The 21,142-nt window shown below is 43.8% G+C and overlaps 2 protein-coding genes across 2 annotated transcripts in view; one reads left to right on the top strand and one right to left on the bottom strand.

Moving 5' to 3' along the window:
• METTL9 (methyltransferase like 9) overlaps positions 1-21,142 on the top strand; it is a 43,661-nt gene that overhangs the window by 17,144 nt on the left and 5,375 nt on the right. Inside the window, exons 3-4 of the mRNA XM_029577698.1 lie at positions 1,048-1,257; positions 2,603-2,787. Of these exons, the coding sequence (XP_029433558.1) occupies positions 1,048-1,257; positions 2,603-2,787 (395 nt within the window). The remainder of the gene's footprint in view (positions 1-1,047; positions 1,258-2,602; positions 2,788-21,142) is intronic.
• Positions 3,177-20,663, bottom strand: IGSF6 (immunoglobulin superfamily member 6). The gene is made up of 6 exons (XM_029577699.1): positions 20,430-20,663; positions 16,703-17,050; positions 10,453-10,559; positions 8,716-8,772; positions 7,643-7,726; positions 3,177-3,809 (listed from the first exon to the last, which is right to left on the bottom strand). Exons 1-6 carry the CDS (start codon positions 20,494-20,496, stop codon positions 3,768-3,770), a joined length of 705 nt encoding a protein of 234 aa, XP_029433559.1. The 5' UTR covers positions 20,497-20,663; the 3' UTR covers positions 3,177-3,767.

Raw genomic sequence — 21,142 nt, 5'->3', positions numbered from 1 at the left:
TAGTGTTTGATCATCTCGGGCTGATGAAAGATATTAGCGATCAGTTATTAAATGCATTCTGGTTCAAAGTATACACAGAAGGAAGGGTGTGGTACAAAAAAAAGGCAAATGGAAAGCTGTACAGATGAGAGTTGTAATCTGTAAACCTGTGAGGATACAGGAATCAGGTGGGACAGGAGGAAGAGGCTGCCTTCAGCAGATATGCTCAGATTGGGGAAAGTGACTCTCTGGGAGCAGAGGGCCAGTCAGGAGAAGGGTAAAAAAATGGAACAGAGCTTCAAGCAGGGAGGAGGAGAGTATCGGGATAAGAAGGTAAGTTGAAAGCAGGGGTGAGTCATCCAGTGTTTTATTGGAATTTGATGCCGTCCAGTCATCTTGTGCAACAGTCAAGTATGGGTGTAGGTGCGGTAGAAGAAGAAACTTCCGTGTTGCACGCAGTGACCGCCTTGCTTTGAGTTTTTGCAGACAAGCCTGTGTAATGCACACTCGCGCCAACATCCAGGGGACAGGCCTGGCCTGAAAATGCAGCCAAGCAGGGAGAGTCTCTCTTATTCTTTTCTGTGTGTGGTCCATCAGTTTAGAGGGAACAGAAATCGAACAGTTTGTAGGAGAATTGGCTTGTGTATAGGCCCTTGTAGGGGTTTCAGTTGCATTTAACTTTTCTGCTTACATCTGTGTGTGTTTATATTTTTCTTATTTTTATGACGCTCTAATTACACACATCTGGCAGCGTGATTTTCCAACCTTTATCACCAGTTTGACTTCCCTCTTACAATACCAGTTATAAAGTACAATTCAGGGTTTAGTTCAAATGAACGATTTTATCTGGGATCTGACCACCGTTCACCTGTAGAGGCGATTCAGTTTGGCTCTGTTACTAATGCTTAGAACTTGTGTGTTCTGGTTTTAGGTGCTCCTGATTTTATTTTCCTAATCTTCACCGGGGCTGGGCTTTTTTTTTTTTTTTTGCTTGTTTTAAACAGCTCTGATTTAATTCCAAAGTAAGAGCCTTTCTCCTCTTCCCCCCTCTCTTCTGCTCTGTTTCAGGCTGCTGGGAAGAGGCTCGATGTTTGTGTTTTCCCCGGAGCAGTTTCAGCGGCTTCTTAGAATAAACCCCGACTGGAAGTCTCTCAGGCTCCTCGATTTGGGCGCGGGAGACGGAGAAGTCACCAAAATCATGAGCCCCCACTTTGAGGAAATCTACGTCACCGAGATATCCCAGACCATGATCTGGCAGCTTCAGAAAAAGAAGTACAGGTGCGACTTTAAACGGCTGAGCTTCTCAGCCATTGCTTGAAACCTCTCTCCTCCTACAGGTCCATCTGAGATAGGTTTCCCTCTCTCCCGCTGCCTGAATGGCACCCAGAAGTGCCTGTCTCTCATTTATTCGTTGTCCTCGCTCTACGTTTAAGCTTCTTGCACTTCTTCTCTGTGGCTGATACAGAGCCCCATACGATGGGTTAGTTTACCAGGAAGATTTGAATAAGGGAGACATGCCAGTGATGTACTCTGCCCCCTCTACCGGTTTGTTTTCTTGGACCAAGAATCACTTTTGGCATTTTTCTCTTTTATATATGAAGAATGCTTATTCTTTAACAAAATGCATGTAATTTCCCCCCTTTTCAATTTTTCTTGTAAAAAAAAAAAAAAAAATGTATGTACAATGGCTGACATCTCTTCATAATCCTTGGATGTTTCATCTTGCAAATTTTAGAATTTTTTTTATTTTTAAGCAGGTGATCAGAGGACTGATGCATTTTGGACTTAAATCTTAGCTCTTCAAATGCTGTTTGCACAGAATTTTGAAAAATCTTTATTTTGATAATTTAGCCAAAATACATAAAAAAAAAAAAATGCAATGAAAACCCATTGTGTTAAGTGGAAGTCTTTGATTGCCGAATACAGGAAAATAAATAATCCAGAGTGGGCCAAATGGACCTTATTTGCTGTCAGTTACTCTATTAAATAAGCAAGAAGTGCAGTGGGTGGTGGTTTTTCCTTGTTAATTGCATGAGTTTACAGCGAGCTGCTAGTGTACACCACAAGGGGGAACAGGAGGGACGTGGTGCCTCCTGCTTCCTTTGTGTCGCTCTGTGCTGCTGGTTACAAATGACTCCTTCCGAGTTGCAGAGCTGCGTCGGCAAGGTCCAGTCTGCTCTCTGCTTCTGACTTTAGGTCAGAAGTTGGTTTTTTTTATTACACAATTGGGCAGAGTTTGCGTGACAAAGCGGTTTGTCTGCCCAGCCACAGACTGAAGTGTTCCTTTGTCTGGCCACTTGGTGACTTGATATCATGTTGGCTCAGTTTTAGTAGCTGAAATGTAACTGCATGCCCTGTTGCTTCACAGTGGAGGAAGAATATAAAGCTTAGGATGTGCGTTTCTGCAACTAATATCAGACAATAGGCCAAATACTGTGTAATCTATCCAGGCCCGGCCCTTTCTATTCTACTTTCACTGAGCAGTACCAACTGACCTTTTGAAAAGGCGGTTTTAACTAGTAACCTGAGCATGGCTGTTTGTAGAGCACTCTGCCAGCTTTATACCTAAGGATTCACGTCTGTGAGCTTTGATAATTGGCAACTTCTTTCCTTGCTCTTCCAGGGTGCTCGAGGTAGATCAGTGGCAGAAAACCGGATTCCAGTACGATGTTATCAGCTGCTTGAATCTGCTTGATCGGTGCGACAGGCCTGTAACTTTACTGAAGGAAATGAGAACTGTAGTGGAGCCCACTCGAGGCAGGGTCATCCTTGCGCTAGTCCTGCCCTTCCATCCCTACGTGGAGAATGGTACGTATCGAGCAGGGCGCGGCATGTCCGGAAACACGACTCTGCCGCTCACCGTAATGCTGTTTGTGACGTCACGGCACATGGGTTTCTCTCCCTCTCTGCAGTGCCCTGCGCTGCGTTAACCGGGATACGCTCCTGGGAATGGGCAGATGAACGCCAGCTCTCTTCCCCTAGGTTTCCCTGCCTTGCGTTTAGGGAAGGGATTGGGATATTAGCCAGGAATCGAAGCACCGTTCTGCTGCCGATGCACACCTCAGAGTAGACTGGAGACAGAACGCTAAATGGGTTTCCTCCTCCAGTTCTACAGAACTTTGAGTTAGTGCTATGTATCTGAGAAGCCCTCCAGCCTAGAATTCACCAGTCTGAAATGAAAGTTTAAACCCTGGCACTAGCAATTACAATAACTTTTTATTTTTTCCCCCCTCCTGAATGAAGCTATAAAAAGATTACTGTGCAAAAGTGAACAAAAATGTCATACGATTAGTTCATGAAATAATTTTCTTTCTGTAGCCTCTGAGTTGCAACATAGTCATTCATGGATTTATGAAGCATGTGTAGTTTTTTTTTGTTTTTTTTTTGTTTTAAAGAAAGTCTTGTGTTCAGATGTACATTATTACATAAATAGTTTAAGAAATTAACTGTTCAAAAAATGTACAGTAGCAATGGCACCAGATTGTAAAGGTTATTGTCTCCAACATGAAAAGTCCTCGTAAATTCGGATATTTTTTTCCCCCTGCTGTACTGAATCTCTTTAGTAGATTCAAGCTGTATCATTCCCAATGATTTTTAATTTGTTTTTTCCAAGAATATTTTGTAAAACACCGATCACTTAGCATCACCAGCTTGTGGTTTCAGACCGCAGGCTTTTCCTATGTGTGACATTTTGGCTGACTGTCCCCCTCTTGTGCAGAAGAAAGTTTTTGGGCTTATTTGAAATGGCAGGAAGTAGGAGGGATGGTTCTGACTTCAGCAGCTGCTGCTCAGCTGTTTTGATAAATGTTGTCATCTACTATTGGATTACCCTGCCAAAAAAAACCCAAAACACACAGTTAGATAATCTGAAAAACACTGCATTAATGTTAAACCACAAAAGGGAAATGTTTGGTTTTAAATAACTGTTCTTCCTTTAAAGTAATGAGGTTTTGACGTCTTCAGGCTAGCAAAGTAGCCCTTACAATGTTGGTAATTCAGTTTTTCTTTCTCTTACTAAGGGACAAAAGCCTTGCTTCTAAAGGTCATCTCTCGCTCTCTCTCCTCAGATTTGATCATTCGGTTCATCTGGTTCATCTAACCGTTCTCAGCTGCAGAAAGCCACCTTGGTCCTAGTCTGTTTATATTCAGCCAGTGGCTTTTATTCTATTCATTTTAGTCTCTCCAGTCTTTCTGCTGCAGTTGGGCAAAGCTGGAAAATTAGGTAGAGCAATGCCAGCGAGCTTGGCATTGTAAAATGCTGAAAATCCAGTGTTTTTCAATAGACTAGGATAGCGATGGCAAACTCTGGTCCTCAGGTGTCACAAACAGGCCAGGTTTTCAGTATAGCCACACTGAATATGTATATGAGAGATTTGTATGCACAGCCTCCAATGTATGCAAATCTTTCTCATGCATATTCAGTGTGGCTATCCTGAAAACCTGGCCTGTTTGTGGCACTTGAAGACCGGAGTTCGCCATCGCTGGACTTAGACCATCCTCTTATACACCAGGTCAGACAATAAGGACAACAGTATAATATTAATAAGCCAAATGTCTTTGTAAAGTAATAAAATATTCATTTTCAGCAACAATTGTACACGTTCTGGGAATAATTTTGTTCAGAAAGCCTTGTTAAGAGATTTTGCCAATTTTAAACCACATTCCCCTCTGCTTGTTAGAGAGAGAATTCATTGCTGCTTTGCTAGGGAGAGGTAAAGTGTTACGTTGATGATGATAAAAGCCGCCTCAGTGCAGGTAATAGGCAACTACAAATAATTTGCAAATAAAGTATGGAGGGGTTTTTTTCCCCCTAAATATTTCCTTTTAAAAATTTGGCATGTGGCATTGTCTCTATAAAGCAAGTTTTTCTTTTAAAATGCCTCCATTTTTAGGCGTTCTGTACAGGAAGTGTTGGAGAATAGCTTCCGTCAATGCTGTCTGTCATCCTTGGGCTTTTTCAACTTCTGAGCATAAAATTGTGAGCCTAAGCTCTGTGAGCCCGGGAGAAATAACTGCGTGTATTGGACTGTACTGGATTCTGCAAGGTGGTGTCTGTTCCTGCCTTTTAGTCCACGTAAGTGCCAATTGTTCCAATGCACCGGAACCTGCGCACGTAAATTGGCCAGCAACAGACTGTTACGCACCTGAGTTGGGGGAAAAAAAGATGAGCGGAAGTTGCCCAGGGGACATACACACACCGCACCTATGTGCTCCATTTCTCAAACACACACTGCCTGCACCTCCTCTCGGACACATGCATGCATTCAAGGCTCTCAAATACACACAGAAGGCCTCTGTTTCACACACACACACGCACACTCTCGCGCACAAAGACCCCCACAGACACACAACAGCCTCAGCATACTCACATTTTAGAAATTGTATACTCCTTGGAGTGCACCTATCCACTCTTGAGAATATTACATTGGAGTACGCTATTGAATTTGCTTAACTAGCAGCGAGCTTGAATTTGATCAGTTTGTTTTGTTTTTTTTTTGTAATCTGCCATATATTGAGGAAATTTTGATTTGATTACTGGCAGGGGCAGTGGAACGCCTTTTTTTGGTGGGGGGGCAACCAAGCTCGGCCCAGTTTATTTGTTTACAATTAATGTCTTTCTTTCTTGCATACATTCTTTGCATAAATCATAGCTTAAAATTAATTCCCAGACCTACCAATAAAATACTTGATGCTAGAAAACTGCTAGGGTCGTCTTCCTGCCTATGGGCAGGCATGACCTGCCCCTGAGAAAAACAGCATTGCTAATAGAAGTGTCAGCATTCAGTGACTTCCTGTACTGTGTATGGTGAGAGAAACGCCTCTGCTACTTGAAGAAAGTCACACTTTTTCCACTGTGAAATGTCTCTAGATTGGGTAAAACCATGTGGCTCGGTGGCACCAGCATAGCTGGCGAGCCTCACACTCCTGCTGTCTCAGCGACACACGCATACTCTCGTTCTGTCACGCACGCTTTCTGACATACTCTCGGGTACTGGCACACGCTCCGTGTGCTCACTGAAGCCAAATTTTCAAAAACCTGGGTGCGCCAAAACGGGGGGGGGGGGGGGAGATACACGCGTGGCCCGGGCCAAACGCGCATCTCCCGGTTCGCTGGACGTGCCGAGGTTGTGAAAAGAGGCGGGAGCCGGCCAGGACAGCAGCCATTAGACCCTGACCCGGGGAGGGGCACATGGAACTTACTCCTGCTCGGAGGAGCGGGTAAGTTCCTAAACAAGAAAAATGAGGGTAGGCAGGGTAGTTTTAGGGGTCGGAGAGGGGGAAAAGGGAGGGAAGAGTAGGTAGCGGAATAGGAAAGCTCCTTAATTGGAGTGGACTGGGAGGGAACCAGGCAGAGGCCCGATCGCATCGCTGCACGTACTTTAAATAAAAATTCCTCCCTGCGTGTGCGAGTCGTGACCCATCTGCACATGTGTGCACTGTTATTAAAATCAGGTGCGCATGTGTGCACGGGTATCATATTTTATAATACGCGTGGGGTGATGCATGGTTAAGGGCACTACAGCATCATCATGCAAAGCTCCTGCCCTTGTTGCCAGCCTGCAGCAGCCACCTTTATGCTCCCTCCTCAGGCACCCACTGACTCTACTTGCTCTGTCAATGGCCAACAGCACTGCCCTTCCCTGAGATCAGCTCACACAGAGGCCTGACTTTCGGGGCAGCGAACTTCCCCTGACTCCTAGCTGCACAGCAGCAAAAAAAAAAAAAAAAATTACTTATGACAAAGCATAACCCTCGCCTTGTCTTCTGTTCTTCTGCTGACATCAGCCTGTCACAGGGTGAAAATAAAGCTGCAGCTCCTGCTTTTGATTTTTTTTGCTGGTTGTGATTTGTTTTTCCAGCAGAGAGAGCTTTTCTAAGATGTCAGATTATCCAGGTGAGAGAGTGTAAACCAGCCGAGCCTGTTCTCAGGAGAGAGGGAGGAAGCAGGATTAGCAAGCACGGCACTCTAGCCAGAGGTCTCAATCTCTGCACTCTAGCCAGAGGAGGTCTCTTGTCTCACGTACTCTCCTGCAGCACTCTAGCCAGAGGAGGTCTCAGTCTCACGTACTCTCTTGCAGCACTCTAGCCAGAGGAGGTCTCTTGTCTCACGTACGCTCCTGCAGCACTCTAGCCAGAGGAGGTCTCACTCGCTCGCACTCTCCTGCAGCACTCTAGCCAGAGGAGGTCTCGGTCTCACGTACTATCCTGCAGCACTCTAGCCAGAGGAGGTCTCACTTGCATTTTTCAGCTTCTAGATATGCTTGGTAAATAGGGAGCCTAATGGATATTTAGGGGAGGAGGGAGCAATCATTGCCAGTGGTGGCCCGAATCTTTTGGGGGGGGACGGGGGACCATGGCCCCTGTGGCACCCCTCCTTTGCAATACACAAGTGGCGAGCAGTTCAAAATGTGAAATACACTCGCCCATTGACTTTTTTCTGACCTTGAGCATAGTTTACTTTTATCTATCTGTTCTAGTTTAATCCAATTCTCAATAGTTCCTTCTCTCCTTTTTGGAAGGCGCCCATGCAAACTGAACCCCAAAATATATAATGGAAATTCTACCCTAGAGGTAGCTGCATATTTCTTGTGTGTTTAGTTATCATGCACTTTGGATTAAATGTGTAATTTATGTAAGTGGCAGAATGAATTGTTGCACTTACGGACTGGTGACGTATATGGTCATGTCTTCGAATGTATAATTCCTGTGCAATGGCTCGAAAAATGGTACGTCCTCTTCTGTTTTTCTGAGAGGGGAAAAAATGACGGTTTTGTTCAGCACATTTCCAAGAAAAATTATATTGACCTTTTTAATTTTTTTGTTTAACTTTGGGCTCTGCAGTTCCTGCTCCTTCGGCTCTCCAGCTCAGCCGGGATGCAGCACCGTGAGCCTTCATTCACAATTACTGGGGATTTCCCCCTCCTAACTTGCCCAGCCCGGTCATTGGAGCTGACAGGCCCTCAGCCAGGGAGGAGCCTTGCAGTCAGCAGCTCTAAACCCGGCCACTGGGTATTGCTATTGCACAATGAGTGGGACTCCCCTTCCCCTCAGGGGCTGTGAACGCTGCCTTTGCAGTATCCCCCAACCCCGGACAACCCAGAGAGCAGAGGGCCTGACCTGGTAACTGACCCCAGGTTTCCCCGCCTGGCATGCCATGGGGGCTGCACTTTGAACTTGTTAAAGCAGCTGTCTGAGGTGATTTCGTAGTCGGCAGTATTGTATTGCTGTATTTTTATAGCGTTACACTAGAGGAGATAACTTTTTTTTTTATTTTTGTGTTATTTACCTCCAATTTGGGGATTAGCATAGAGCAGAAACTCCATTCCCTGGATGGTGACACTCTGGCCTCCTAACAGTGGGGGCACGTGCCAGAGCAGTGCTCTGCCAGGCCTAGCAGGGGCCTCACTAGAGCAGCATTGGGGAGAAAACCCTTGCTACCTTCGAATGGCGTATATTGCTATCAGACTAAGCAATGTATATATTTGATATAGAATGAGACTGGTAAGGAAGAGCTTACAAGCAGTGTTGACTGAGGCCTGTGCTGCAACAGAATTCAGACATGTTGGGGGCAATGGGAGGAACAGGGTTGAGAAGTTGGGTAAAAATATCCAGAGCCAGGGGGCTGGGGTCTAACTCCTGTAAATGAAATGCTTATGTTCCCAAAGTGCTAGAGACCCAGCGGTGGATGAGTCCATTGGTCTTCATCTGCTGTCATTTACTAAGTCTTGGGTGTACCTCGGGCTCCTCGGGTGTTTGTCTTCCTTCTCGGTGTTTTAATTCCTTGGATTTTGACTAGAGGAAATACAAAATTTTTTAAATCACAAATCCAAATTGCTTAGTCATTATTACAGTACATCTAATGGCATTATAAAGGAAAATAAAAATTAATGTTCTTGTGTTTAGTAAAACTGAACTAAAAGATCTGAAAATCTGATACTAAAACAAATCTTTGTAATTCTGAGCAAACTTTTTATTTTTAAGTTAATTGTTGCTGAGAGTGTCGCTATGTACCCTGTTTAACTGCAGTTTTGGCTTTTTCTTAGATCTAAAATGGAAACTCATTTGCAGATGGCTTTTACGGCAGAGATCTTCTCTAGGCAGCTTTTATTTTTAAATCAATTTTTCTCTTCTGCATTCAGTTTAGCTATGCTCTATAATATGGGTGCCTTGCCCTGGAATCTGTAGACTATCCCAGAAAACCCCAGCTGGTATATGTATATATGTGTATATAGAGACAGATCTCGCGCTCTCTCTCTCTCTCTCCCCATCTCCTGATCTGGGTGAGCAGCTTCTACTGGGCTGTGCTACCAGAAACCTATATTTTGCAACTGCCTGGACCTTTTCTCCCATTATTTGGTCCTCTACCTTCCCCCTTCTAACCCTACCAACACAAGAGCTTCATATCCTGCTTTCCAGCTGGCCCTGAGGAGACGCAGCTGGATTTGGCAATCAAACCCAGGCATTCATAGTACTGCCACAGAGTCATCTGGCTGGCCCAGAAGATCCTTTCTTTATGCTAAAATGAACAATGGATCCCAACCCAATCCTGGAGGCACACCTATAGCAACCATTGGAGACCCAGTTTGTGCAAACCTCTCTCGTGCATCTTCATTGTGGGGATTCTGAAAAGCAGACTGGTTAGGTGAGAAACACTTCAGTCCCCCCCTCATCACATTGGCCCATCGCTAGTTGTTGCAGGTTTAGACTTAAGCCAAATGCTTCCTATAAAACAGGTCTGCGTTGCTAAATCTGAGCATGAAAATAAGCCGGGCTTAAGAATACAAACAGGCTTTGGATTTTCATGCTTAGCTGGTTTTCCTTCTGTCGGTAGATAAGCACGTGGGGAGGGGGATAGAAATCAGACTTCCAGCAGGCTGCTGATACCTGTCTAGTCTCCCTCCACCCCGGAGAACTGCTATATCTACTGCAGTTGCAGTCATGTGCTTAAAATGTCAATGCACTGAGAATTAAATTGCAGCCATTCTCAGAATTGTATATTGGATTTTTGTCTCCTGCATACCTGACATTTAGATCAGTTACTCTGTTAAATATTGATGTCCTTGCTGATGTGCGCAATGTCTCGCGTCACTGTGAGCCCACGGTAGTGGCAGAATTGTTCCCTCTCATCCTCTGAACAGAAATCATGCAGGGCAGAGAAGGTGACAGTGGGGCCCTCTGGGTTAAACAAATTCATTGGTATCCATCTAAAGCAGGTTTTATTGCAGCTAAGTTGCTGCTTTTACCACTTGAGAGAAGTGATCAGGAATAAATGCAAAGTAGCCCTTGTCAAGCACACCAGATAGAACTGAAAAATAATTTTAAATTTTACACACTTGCAAAATGTAGAGTTTTCTGTTTGGCCTATCTATGTAAACCATGTTTGATAATTCATAGCGCACGATGAGTATTTTTTTTTTTTTGTTAAATCCTGAGCATGTCCTACTATGAGTAAAAAAAAAACATGAAACTCACCCGGTAAAGGTATAAAAAAACTGAAAGTGTAGCAGTGCAGTACACAAACAGCAGCAGGGTGAGCACAATCAGAAGGATGTTTTCTGTACCGAGGTAGGCTTGAGGTTCTTCAGAATACAAAGAAGAATGGGTGAGATTACAGAGAGGATGGACACAATTACATTTGTTCTTTAGTAACTAGGAATAAGAAAATAAAGCATTGAATCGACTAGAATAGGGTCAGCAACACTATTCAGCAAAGTATCAAAGCCCTGCAGCATCTATTGTAAAATGTTTGCTTGCCAGACCAAAACAAATACCTGGTTCTCCCCCTCTTACTCTCACTGCCTGGGTCTTCTCAAAGCTTTCTCTCCCCTCCCCAAAGCTGGCCCTTCCATTAGGCAGACTCTGGCATAGACAAGAGCACAGCGGTTTTGAGAGCTGCACTAGGCGCTTCCCTGTACATGAGTCCCACTTCTAGACAGTGCCCCAAATCTCAGGCAACAAGAGAACCAGCCCTCCATTTCCTTCTCTGGAGCAGACAAAGGGCAGAGCAGAGCAAGGAAGAGCTGCTCTGCTCCCTAATCCAGCTCCTCCCCTTCTCCCTGCAGGGAATAAGAGGGGAAATGGGTGAGGCTGGAGTGGACAAAAGTTCAGTTTTTGTCTGTATATTTCTGTTTATAATTTGTGGTCACTTTATTCTGTATTTGGTGAGGGACTTTTGTTTCCTGTGTGAGATCATGTGGAATTCTGCTAATGTTTAGTTCTGTAAACTTCATCTTGTTCTGTTTTCCCCAAAAGGAGTTGTACTGATGCTAACAAAATTTGGATTTTCAGCCTGTCTTTCCAAATGAGCGAGGTGCCTTTACAGCATTTTTAGAATTCAGGCCCGGGGGAAGCGATGTCATCGTTTGCAATGGCGGCTTGATTTCTGGGTTCCCAACCTAATCTGCCGCGTCCCTGTACATCGATTTTTCCCCGAGCGGTTCGCCGTTGACATCGGGTGGGAGCTCCCCCCGCCCCGTTCTGTGCGATGGCTACACTAAAGAAAGAGCCGGATTTGCAGCAGTTTTCCCACGCGGGAGCTGCGGCTGCCGGAACAGAGGGCCTGCAGCGTGGCGCGTCTTCCGGCGTGTCCGGTGCCTGGAGAATCAGTCAGGCCGGTGGAAGGAGTCGCGGGGGAGGGGATCTCCTCCTCGATTTGGAGTTTCAGCAATGGTTTGCTGAGCCGAGAGACGATTTATGCTCTCACTGAAGTGAGAAATTGAGTACCATCGCTGAATTGAAGACTGAGTTGAGGCATAGAGTGGAGGAGGCTGAGACCCGGCATGAGGATCGGGTTCACAGCTAATTTTTACAAGACATTTCAATCGGTTTTGGTGGGCCCCCCCTCGTGGTTATGTTTTAATTCCCTAGCAGGGGGCGGGGGGAGGACTGTCGGTTGCTGCTAATACAGCAGGGATAACTATTTTGGCTAAAGAAGGGAGGGAAGCCACTCTGCAGATCTTATCGCCCAATTTCTTTGATAAATTATCTACCTGAAGCTTCTTGCAAAGGTATTGGGATTAGTGGCTCAGAGGTTGATACATGGAGACCAGTCCAGGTTTGTACCTGGGAGACTGGCCTCGGACAATGTAAGGAGAGGGTTTTAATCTGAGCTGAGTCAAACAGCAGCGCATTCTGGCAGTTGATGCCAAGAGAGCTTTTGGTCGGGTCCATTGAGCGTTTCTTTTGCAGGCTCTAGAGAGGATGTGGATCGGGGCTCCTTTTACCACTTGGATTTGTAAACGTTATGCGGGTCCTCGTGCCTGTGTAAAAAATAAGTGGTGGTTATGCTGATCCCTTCAAGCTTCGGAGGGGAACCAGGCTAGGGTGCTCTTTATCCCCCATTATTATTTGCTTTACCACTGGAGCCTTTTGCAGAGCGGGTTCATAGAGTGGAGGAGATGAGAGGAGTAACAGGGGGTCACACTTACAAACGTTCCTAAACTCTTTGTGGATGATCCATTAACTCTAACTGATCCGGAGCTTTCCTTGCAGAGGTTGTTGGGTGAAATGCCACATCTGGCTTCAAAGTGAATGAGATCTTAAATATCGCAGTCTCTAATAAAGGGCTAGTTAGGTTGAGATCCTTGCTGCCATTTAAAATTGCCAAGGGATGGGTGTGCATTTAGGACCTGCTGCGGACCAGTTGTTTGCCTTAAACTGTGGTGTGCTGATTAATAAGTGGCTTGGCGAGTTAGGTAAATGGGAGTGTTTAAACCTTTCTGGTTGGGGCAGATTTCTACGGTGAAAACAAATGTTTTGCCCAGGCTATGCTATTTTTTCCAGACTCTCCCGATTAGAGTACGGTCACGGATCTCGAAGCAGTGGCAGAAGATTTTCAGTTTCATTTGGAGAAGACGCCCACTGAGAGTAGCTAGGGAAGGTTTGGTACTATGCGGCTTCTCATTTGAGAGCTCTTATAAATTAGCATAGGGTACGAAATGTGAAATCTTGGGTTCGGTTTGAGCGGGATTGGGCAGGGTTCCACAATTTGCCAGGTGGAGAAGTTGAATACAGTTGGGTTGTCGCCCGGTTCTCGGGTCCCTTTGGATGTATGGTTGCAGTGGAGGAGGGCATTGATGGGGGATCGGAATTTCTTATACAGATCCTCCTTTTCTGTTGTGGAAGGATTTCGCTCCAGGTGAATCATTGGGGGTCCTTCGGTGCTGGAGGGAGCAGGGCATCACTAAGTTGGAACAGGTCTGGGGGGGCGGTGTCAGAATATGTTACCTTGGGATATCTTGAAAGATTATTTGCTGAGAGAGGAGGATAAGTATTATGCTGTAATTATTTCATTTCATATATCAAAAGCAGGTTTTGTCAGAAAGGGGAAAACTTTGTTGGAAGGTTTTTGTGATTAGGCAGACAGTTTAGATATCTGAATGGAACCTTAAAACACGGCCGGGTCATAATAGAGCCTGGGAAGAAGGATTTGGGAGGAAACAAGGGGGAAGACGTCTGGGATCTATGCATTTTAGCTATCAAAAAATGCTCAGTTTCTACCAAAATCATGGAGGCCAGTTATACAGTATTCTACCAATGGCACTTGCCGCCCCCCCCCCCCCCCCCCCCCCCGAGAAATTGCATTGGATGTACCCCAAGTTCGATGCTCACTGTTGGAGAGATTGTGAAGTTACTGGGTCCTACTTCCACGTTGGGGCGGGAGGGGGAATCTTATGGTGGCAATGAACATGAGGGATGCGGTTGCTCACTTTTTTTTTTTTTTTTTTTACTTTGACAGGCACTGGGGTGAACAGAGATCCAAAATTGTTCCTTTTAGGGATTAATGATGGGAACCTTTCTGATACTGAGCTCAAGCTTTTCACTCAATTGGTGTTGGCTGCAAAATGTGAACTGGCCATTAAATGGAAGGAGGCTGATATCCCGACTCTCTCTGCCATCAAGATGAGACTGGATAGGGTGTTTATTCTGGGGAAATTGACGATTAGGCATAAATCCCTCAAGGGGTCACACAAGGTTTGGGAGCCTTATTGTAAGTGGGTGGCTTGAGATATTTGGGTGATCAGGGTAACGTGACACTTGATTGTTAGTTGTGGGTTTGAATGGTAGGATAAGGTATGGGACATCTTACATAACAGGTCGTGCGTCTCTTCATTGCTTGTTGCTCTCGCTCCTTTGCTGTGATCAGTTTTTTGTGTATGATGAGTTGTAAAGGGAAACATCCTAGTTCAGGCCAACCAATCATTTCAGGCCCTACTTTCAGCCAATGTGGTATGGATATCTTTTAATTTTATGAATTCTACACGTTTCTTGATTAAATTGTTTGATTTTATCATCTGTCCCCAAAAATCACAGATGACAGATTCATCAGACACTGAGACATGATTTCTGAAACATTTGTATTATGTACACTCACACCTTTGTACATTTTTCACATTCTCCTGTCTTAAAAAATGCATTAAAGCAGACATTCGTTTGTGATTTACACAACATACTCTCTACACTTTCTTCTTGAAAGAACAATTCCAAAAAATAGCAATACTTGCATAAGTCTTCACACCCAGTGGTGGAAGCCCCTTTTGCCATGAGGCATCTACTAACTTTGCAGAGTGATGGGTGCAGTGTTTGCCTACTCTGGGGAGAATAGCTCAAGCTCATTCACGATGGTTGTGGCCTGCAGTCTTCAAGTCTTGCCCCAGATTTGTCTGGGCTTTGACCGAGCCCATTCCATTGTCACTTTTGCTTTGGGCTTAGGATTTGCTGTCCTGCTGAAAGGGGAATTCCCACCCCCATTCCCAGGTCTGTGGCAGACTGGAATAGGTTTTCTTCCAGGATCGGCCTGTGCTTTCACACATGGCTTCCTTCTTGCCTCCCTCCCATTGAGGCCGTGTTTGAGCAATAACCTTGTGGAACGGTCAACATTTAACCCATTGTAGTTCTTTTAAAGTAATCCTGGGCCTCACCGTGATCTCCTGCTCATGGCAGCGAGATTGTGGTGCCAAACTGTTTCCGTTTTACAATGATGGCCCTGACTGTGCTGCAAGGGATGTTCAGACACCCTGAAATCTTTTTTTTTTTTTGCGGGGTTGGGTTCAGTCCTTTACCCGTAATGTACTTTTGGAATATCTCATCATTTTTATTTTCATGATGAAAGTGTAGATCAATGAAACAAACTCCTACTTCTTATGCATTATGATGTCTATTTTATAGACTGCAGAATGTGAAAAATTTACAATGATGTAAAGACCTTTACAAAGCTCTGTGTGTATATAAAATATAAATGATATGAAAGAAAGTTTAGTATTTATAAGTGTGGGGCAATTTTCATAACTTACGTTTTAGTGCAAAGCCCATGGGTATTTTTCCTCATGAGCTTTAACTACAAGCATACTTTCCCTTATCTACTGCCATTTCTCATGTGAACTCTGCTGTTGCTTGTAAAATAAGATTTGTCTGTTTTTGTTACTTGCTGGAAAGAATATTTCCTGCTGCATCCAGTCCAGAATGCTGTGCTTTGACCTACTCACTACCTGGGACAGCTGTAGACAAGGATGCATTGTAATGCAGTATATTGTGAGCTTTTCTCAGTCACTTCAATACAGAGGAAAAATGGATTCCTTTCAATTTATCTGCTGTGAGCTTTCTGTAATGACTGCTGCTACACATTTCTATAGCTCTTAGACCTATAAGATACTATAAAGATACACAAAGTAGACCCTGCTCTATGGAGTTTACAATCTAGTTGAGGCATGCAGACAAGACAAATAATCTTAGTAATCACGTGCATATTTCAGTAAAACATGCTTAAAGTGAAAGGGCCGAAGTCAGGAAAGAGTCAGGGGTTTTGAATTTCAGAGCAAGGAATTGTGGTTGCTGTTAGTCTACTTGAGTATGTAAAATTAAAGGTCAACAAACAAGCTGTAGGTGTGGTGATACCTTTTTATTGGACTAACTTCATACAGCTCTGACCTGATGAATTGAAGAGAAATGTCAAAACTAGACACAGAAGTATAAAGTTGGCCAATAAAAAGGTGTCTACAACATGTTTGCTTTTAAATTTTGAATTAAGGGTCAATCTCAGAGGTGGCTCTTTTCAGCAGGACTTGAACGTAGCCGGAGATAGAGCAAGGCACAGCAGCTCAGGAAGCCCATTCCAGGCCCGGTGTCCCGAGAGTCTGGAGTTAGTAGTGGAGGAGACTGGCACAGGTAAGAGCAGCTTACAGGAGGGAACGACAGGGAAATGAGAGAGACTATAGTAAAGCTGCAGTAGGTGAAAAGAAGTACCCGAGCTTTGTAGGCTGACAATTTTTAGATCAGACACCAGAGGAGAAGACACACTTTGCGATATGTGTATGCGGAACCAAGAAGTGTCAACCATTTTTTGGGAAAAGTGATTAATGAAAACTGTTTCATTTAATGTAAAATTCAGCCTAGAATTAGATGACTCTCTTCCTACCAAGTTTAATTCTATAAATTCCTAGAAGTCTTCATAGGGAGTGATAATGTTTTTAAAGGACAAAATAAAATTAGTACTTAAACTTTTGAGACCTCAAAGTTTCTTCAGAAAGAAGAGAAGAAAACTTTTGATCTCAAAAGCTCATGTACTATCATCTTTTTTGGTTAGTCCTTTAAAAGGTATCACAGCCTTACAAAGATTTATTTTATTCTAGAACACGATATGAATTCCCAGTAAATCAGATGATGTAGTTAAGAGTTTTCAGCTGTATTGTTTTGAATGGCTGAGGATCTGAAAGCCACGCCTCACCTCCTACCACTAGAGTGGTTCCTTGCCCTGTTCGCTTGGATGTTGAGCTGGAATCTCGGAAGGCCACGCCACAGATGTAGAGCCCGCTATCTTTTGAGTGCAGGCCACGGATCTCGAGGGAAGAGCCTTGTGGCTCCAACTTCGATATAAACTTGCCAGAGGCATCGCAGTTGGGCACGCAAAGACCTTCAGGTTGAATAGCAAGGTAGCGAAACCAAAAAACCTGAAAAGATGGAGGACACTCAATAGCTGAGAAATTGCATAATATAGTAGCAGTAGGCGAAGTGGAATTCACTCGGAGCAGTGGATCTTGCTTCACAGAAACCTTGCAGGATGGTGTGACGCTGCCTGTGGAAAGTAAATGCACGCTTATATTAGTAGATTTTTTTTAAATTTTCTGTTGCATCTTAAGTCGTCTCCCAGTTTTTCTCCTACTGATCCTCTCCTCCTTTCTCTGCTTATCCCAGCCTGAATAAAGGGATGTAGACATGTTTTAGTAATACATTTTTCTGCTGCTGAGCAAACATTGAGACCAATGCACTAACTTACAGGATTTCCCACGAGTTAGTGACCTGCTTGCATGAAAGTTTTGCTATGAATGCAAATGAGCTCCATAGCAAACTTTTGCTAAGATTTTGCTAGCATCCTGGCCCCAAAAATGGTTAGATCTCAGTGGGGTATAGTTTCTTTTCTTGCACCAAACCTTTTTCTTGGGCTGGTTTTCTACAAATTCAGAAAATGGTTAAAAAAAAAATGGTAGTTATGCATTTAGGCTGTAAAAACTCAAGGGAGAGGTACAGTAAAGGGGTGAAATTCTTCTAAGCACATAAGAGGAGCAGGATGTGGGGGTGATCATATCTAATGACCTTTTTGGTTTCTAAACAAGTGGATAAGATGACAGCAAAAAACAGATGCTTGGCTGCATTGGGAGAGGAATGGCAATAGAAAAGAGGTGATTATTGCTCCTGTACAGGTCCCTGGTGAGACCTCATTTGGAATACCATGTACCGTTCTGCAGAACGCAACTTCAAAAGGATATAAACAGAATGGAGTCGGTCCAGAAGGTGGGCTACTAAAATGATCAGTGGTCTTTTGTTCTAAAGCATATGGGGAGAGACTTAAAAGATCTAAACATGTACACCCTAGAGAAAAGGTGGGATGGGGAGATCTGATAGAGACATTTAAATATCTCCAAGTTTTTCCTGCAGAGGAGGTAGTCCTCTTTCAAAGAAAAGAAGGCTGTAGGGCAAGGGTGTCATGGGATGAGGGTGAAAGGGGGTTGGCTCAGGAGTACTCTGAGGAAATATTGTTTACAGAGAGGGGTGTGGTGGATGCATGGAATGGTCTCCCGGTGGAGGTGGTGGAGACCAGAACAGTATCTGAATCCAAGAAAGCCTGGGATAAATGGAGAATCTCTGAGGGAGGCAGTGGTAGGCATTGTGTTGAATAGTTGGTGTGAATGCGCAGACTGCATAGGCTGTAAGGTCTTTTTCTGCCATTATCTAATGAGCTGCTCTGCATTATATTTCATTGCAGCAGTTAATTCATTTTTAATTGAAATAAAATTGTGTTGCAGACCATGCACGTAATTTTGCTGTGGCAAAGGGGCAAATTTGGCGTAAACTAGGTGTTAAAACACCATTCGTTTTCAATGGCCGCCCAGCTTGATGGTGCTTTCCAACCAGGCCTGAAAGCGTCCTAGCAGTGATTCAGCCAGTTGGTGCATTGGGGGCGCGATAACCGATTCACCGATCAGATCCCAACTTAGAAAGAAGTTACAGCCACCTTCCCTGTTGAAAATGACCCGATCTGATAAGGTTGAGATCATTTTTCGTAGGGTCAGAGTAAAAAGTGCTAGAAAGTCTGTGTGTAAGCCTGGTTTTCACTCCTGTGCGGGGCCAGCATATTCCAGTCTGAAGTCCGTTATCTTGAAATACTGCCATGTTGAGCGTGTACCACTGTTACGTATCACGCTGTGCCACAAAAAAGTGCAAGTGACGTGGGCATTATTGGCTTCTGACAGCCTCAATTAATGAGCAGTCTGTCCTCTCCTTTGTGTCTCTCTCTCTCTTGCTTTCAGGGCCATCATTTGTTTGGTACAGTTAAGTAAACTTGAAAGGCAGAAATAAATAAGAATCTGAAATAACCAACAAATTGTTTTTATATTTTTATATGTGCAAAGGGAGGAGGTGCATAGTATGATTGTGGACGGGGAGGAGAAGGAGCTGCAGCAGGTTAAGTTGTCGCCAACCCTAGACAGCCTGAGAGGAAAGAGCAGGGAAAAGGCCTGCCCCGCCCCCCGGAGACTCCGGTCGGATCTTCTCGTTGTGTGCCAAAGATGGCGACAGGTTCTAATTCCATCTCATCGCTATGGCCCATGGATAGTGATGCCAGGTTGAGGCTTAAACGAAAGCGAACGTGCAGGGGAAGAAAGCCGAGAATGTGATTGGTTTAGGAGTGCAGACAGAGTTTGGATATTTCTGGGAGAGTCCTACTGTAGCTGTTTGCTCCTGGGTATGAATTGAAAGCACACTTTATACAGTGTTTGCAATTTCCAGAAGACACTATGTAGACAATGTTTTTTTTAAATATTTGTATTAACTTTTTCTTATTACTTATTACTTGGTGTCATTACTTATTACTTGGTGTCATCTGACTGTCCAGTAATAACCTAGTACTATTAAAGCGCATTGTTTTAAAAAGGGGCACATCAATTTGCAGACGAGGGTGGCCTAAATGATTTAAAGAGGATGCAGCATCTCTCCTATGATGAGAGGCTATTTATAAAATGAGTGGGGTGGAACGAGTGAATAAAGGACGCTTATTTACTCTTTCAAATAATACTAAAACTAGGGGGCACTCCATGAAACTAACCGCCAGTTGATATAAAACAAATTGTAGAACGTGCTTTTATTTCATTCGGCACATTATCAAATTGCAAAGTCTGTTGCCAGAAAACTTGATCAAAGCAACTAACATTGTGGCGTTTTTAAAAGAGCTTTGGGCAAGTTCCTGGAAGAAAAGTCCATAATACATTATTAGCCAGGAAGACTAAAGAAAACCATTGCTATCCTGGGAGTGAGGAACAGAAATTAGCTCTACTTTAAGGAAAGGATGCTGGGCTGAATAGAACTTTTTCTGAGCCAGCGTGGCAGTTCTTAATGGGACCTACACCCTATAGTAAAAACTATGTGCACATATATTGGACACATGGTAAAACACAGAACGAGGCAGAATTAATCCCACCTGGTTTAGTTCCCCCTAATCGTAGCTTTGCTACTTTTATCTCAAAACCTCTTGTAAATGTGTTGTGCTTTTGTCTGTCTTAATTAGGTTTTAAGCTTCAAGGAGCAGGAACTGTCTTTTTACCTGGTAGGTTAATAAGAATTAGCAGAAGTTTGAAACTTGTGAGCAGTAGCTCCTGTCATCAAAGCTTCAATTTAGCTACTGTTTGCTCATCTTTCATGTATAATTTAGTAGTCTTAAAAATACTAAAGAATATATTTTGTATCCAAATAAAGTTTAGAATAGTTATTAAACAGAAAAAGTGCTGTTCCAAGCCTGAATTGAAACGTTACAGAATATACGCATATCACCATGCAGTCTTGCTTGTCTTCACAGTGATTTATTTGCTAGAGGTTTTGGTGCTTGTTTGCTTTTTTTTTTTTTTTTTTTTTTTGCAAATAAAGTTTGGAAAAACTCCCCCCAGCAAAGGAAAATGCCTTACCTGCACCACAAAGAACAAGGATAAGAATCGTTCTCCAAAGGCAGTTCAGATGGCTCAGAGGGGCCATTCTTTTGTGTCGTTTTTTTGTTTGAAAGGAGGAACTCTGTCAGGAAGCTACACAGAGCTTTCTGATGTTGTCAGCGTTAAATACTTCCTAGTTACATGTCTGGATGTGCACAGCAGTTCTCTTTGTGTAATGATCAGTTGTACTTAATCTCGCCCAATAATCCTATGTCTCTCTGTGGAGACCAGGACCTCCAAAAAAAAAAAAAAATTCTCATGATCAGGACTGGAGTATTCGGACCTCTGCACATAAAGATGGGGAACAGCAGCAGCCCAACTTATGCTGGAAGGGGAAGCTGCAGGATCATGTGATTCAGAAGAGGACATAATGCAAGAATGTCTGATGATAAACAAAAAAAATAAAAACTGCGTAAAAATCGAGCAGTGATTTGAGAAGGCAGCAGGCCCTCGCCATGTATGAGAGGGGGGAAAGGATAATCCTTCTGCAGGACTGCGTGCAGTCGCCTCAGTAAAGGGAGCAAGAGAGTTCAAGAAAGAGCAATGAAGCTTCTAAAGGGGAGTGGACGTTAGAAAACAGCTTAGGTTAAGGGAGAACATGATAATGTCAGAATTCAAATGGTTCTTCCCCCTCAAATATTACTAGAGGCACTGCTTCAGCTACATAGAACTGGCAGAACCAGGAGACCTAT

The sequence above is a fragment of the Rhinatrema bivittatum genome, chromosome 14, assembly GCF_901001135.1.
Source record: "Rhinatrema bivittatum chromosome 14, aRhiBiv1.1, whole genome shotgun sequence".
Classification (NCBI taxonomy): Eukaryota; Metazoa; Chordata; class Amphibia; order Gymnophiona; family Rhinatrematidae; genus Rhinatrema; species Rhinatrema bivittatum.
The sequence above is the reverse complement of the archived record's forward strand: the minus strand, read 5'-3'. Positions and strand labels throughout refer to the sequence as shown.

Bases quoted from the DNA above. Each gene is read 5' to 3' on its own strand.
- IGSF6 (XM_029577699.1), bottom strand. From the start codon at position 20,496: ATGGCCCCTCTGAGCCATCTGAACTGCCTTTGGAGAACGATTCTTATC. The intron at 17,051-20,429 runs GTAAGGCATTTT...TACTTTCCACAG, and splicing joins CCTTGTTCTTTGTGGTGCAG to GCAGCGTCACACCATCCTGC. The intron at 8,773-10,452 runs GTGAGTTTCATG...TATTTCCTCTAG, and splicing joins TTTTTTTATACCTTTACCGG to TCAAAATCCAAGGAATTAAA.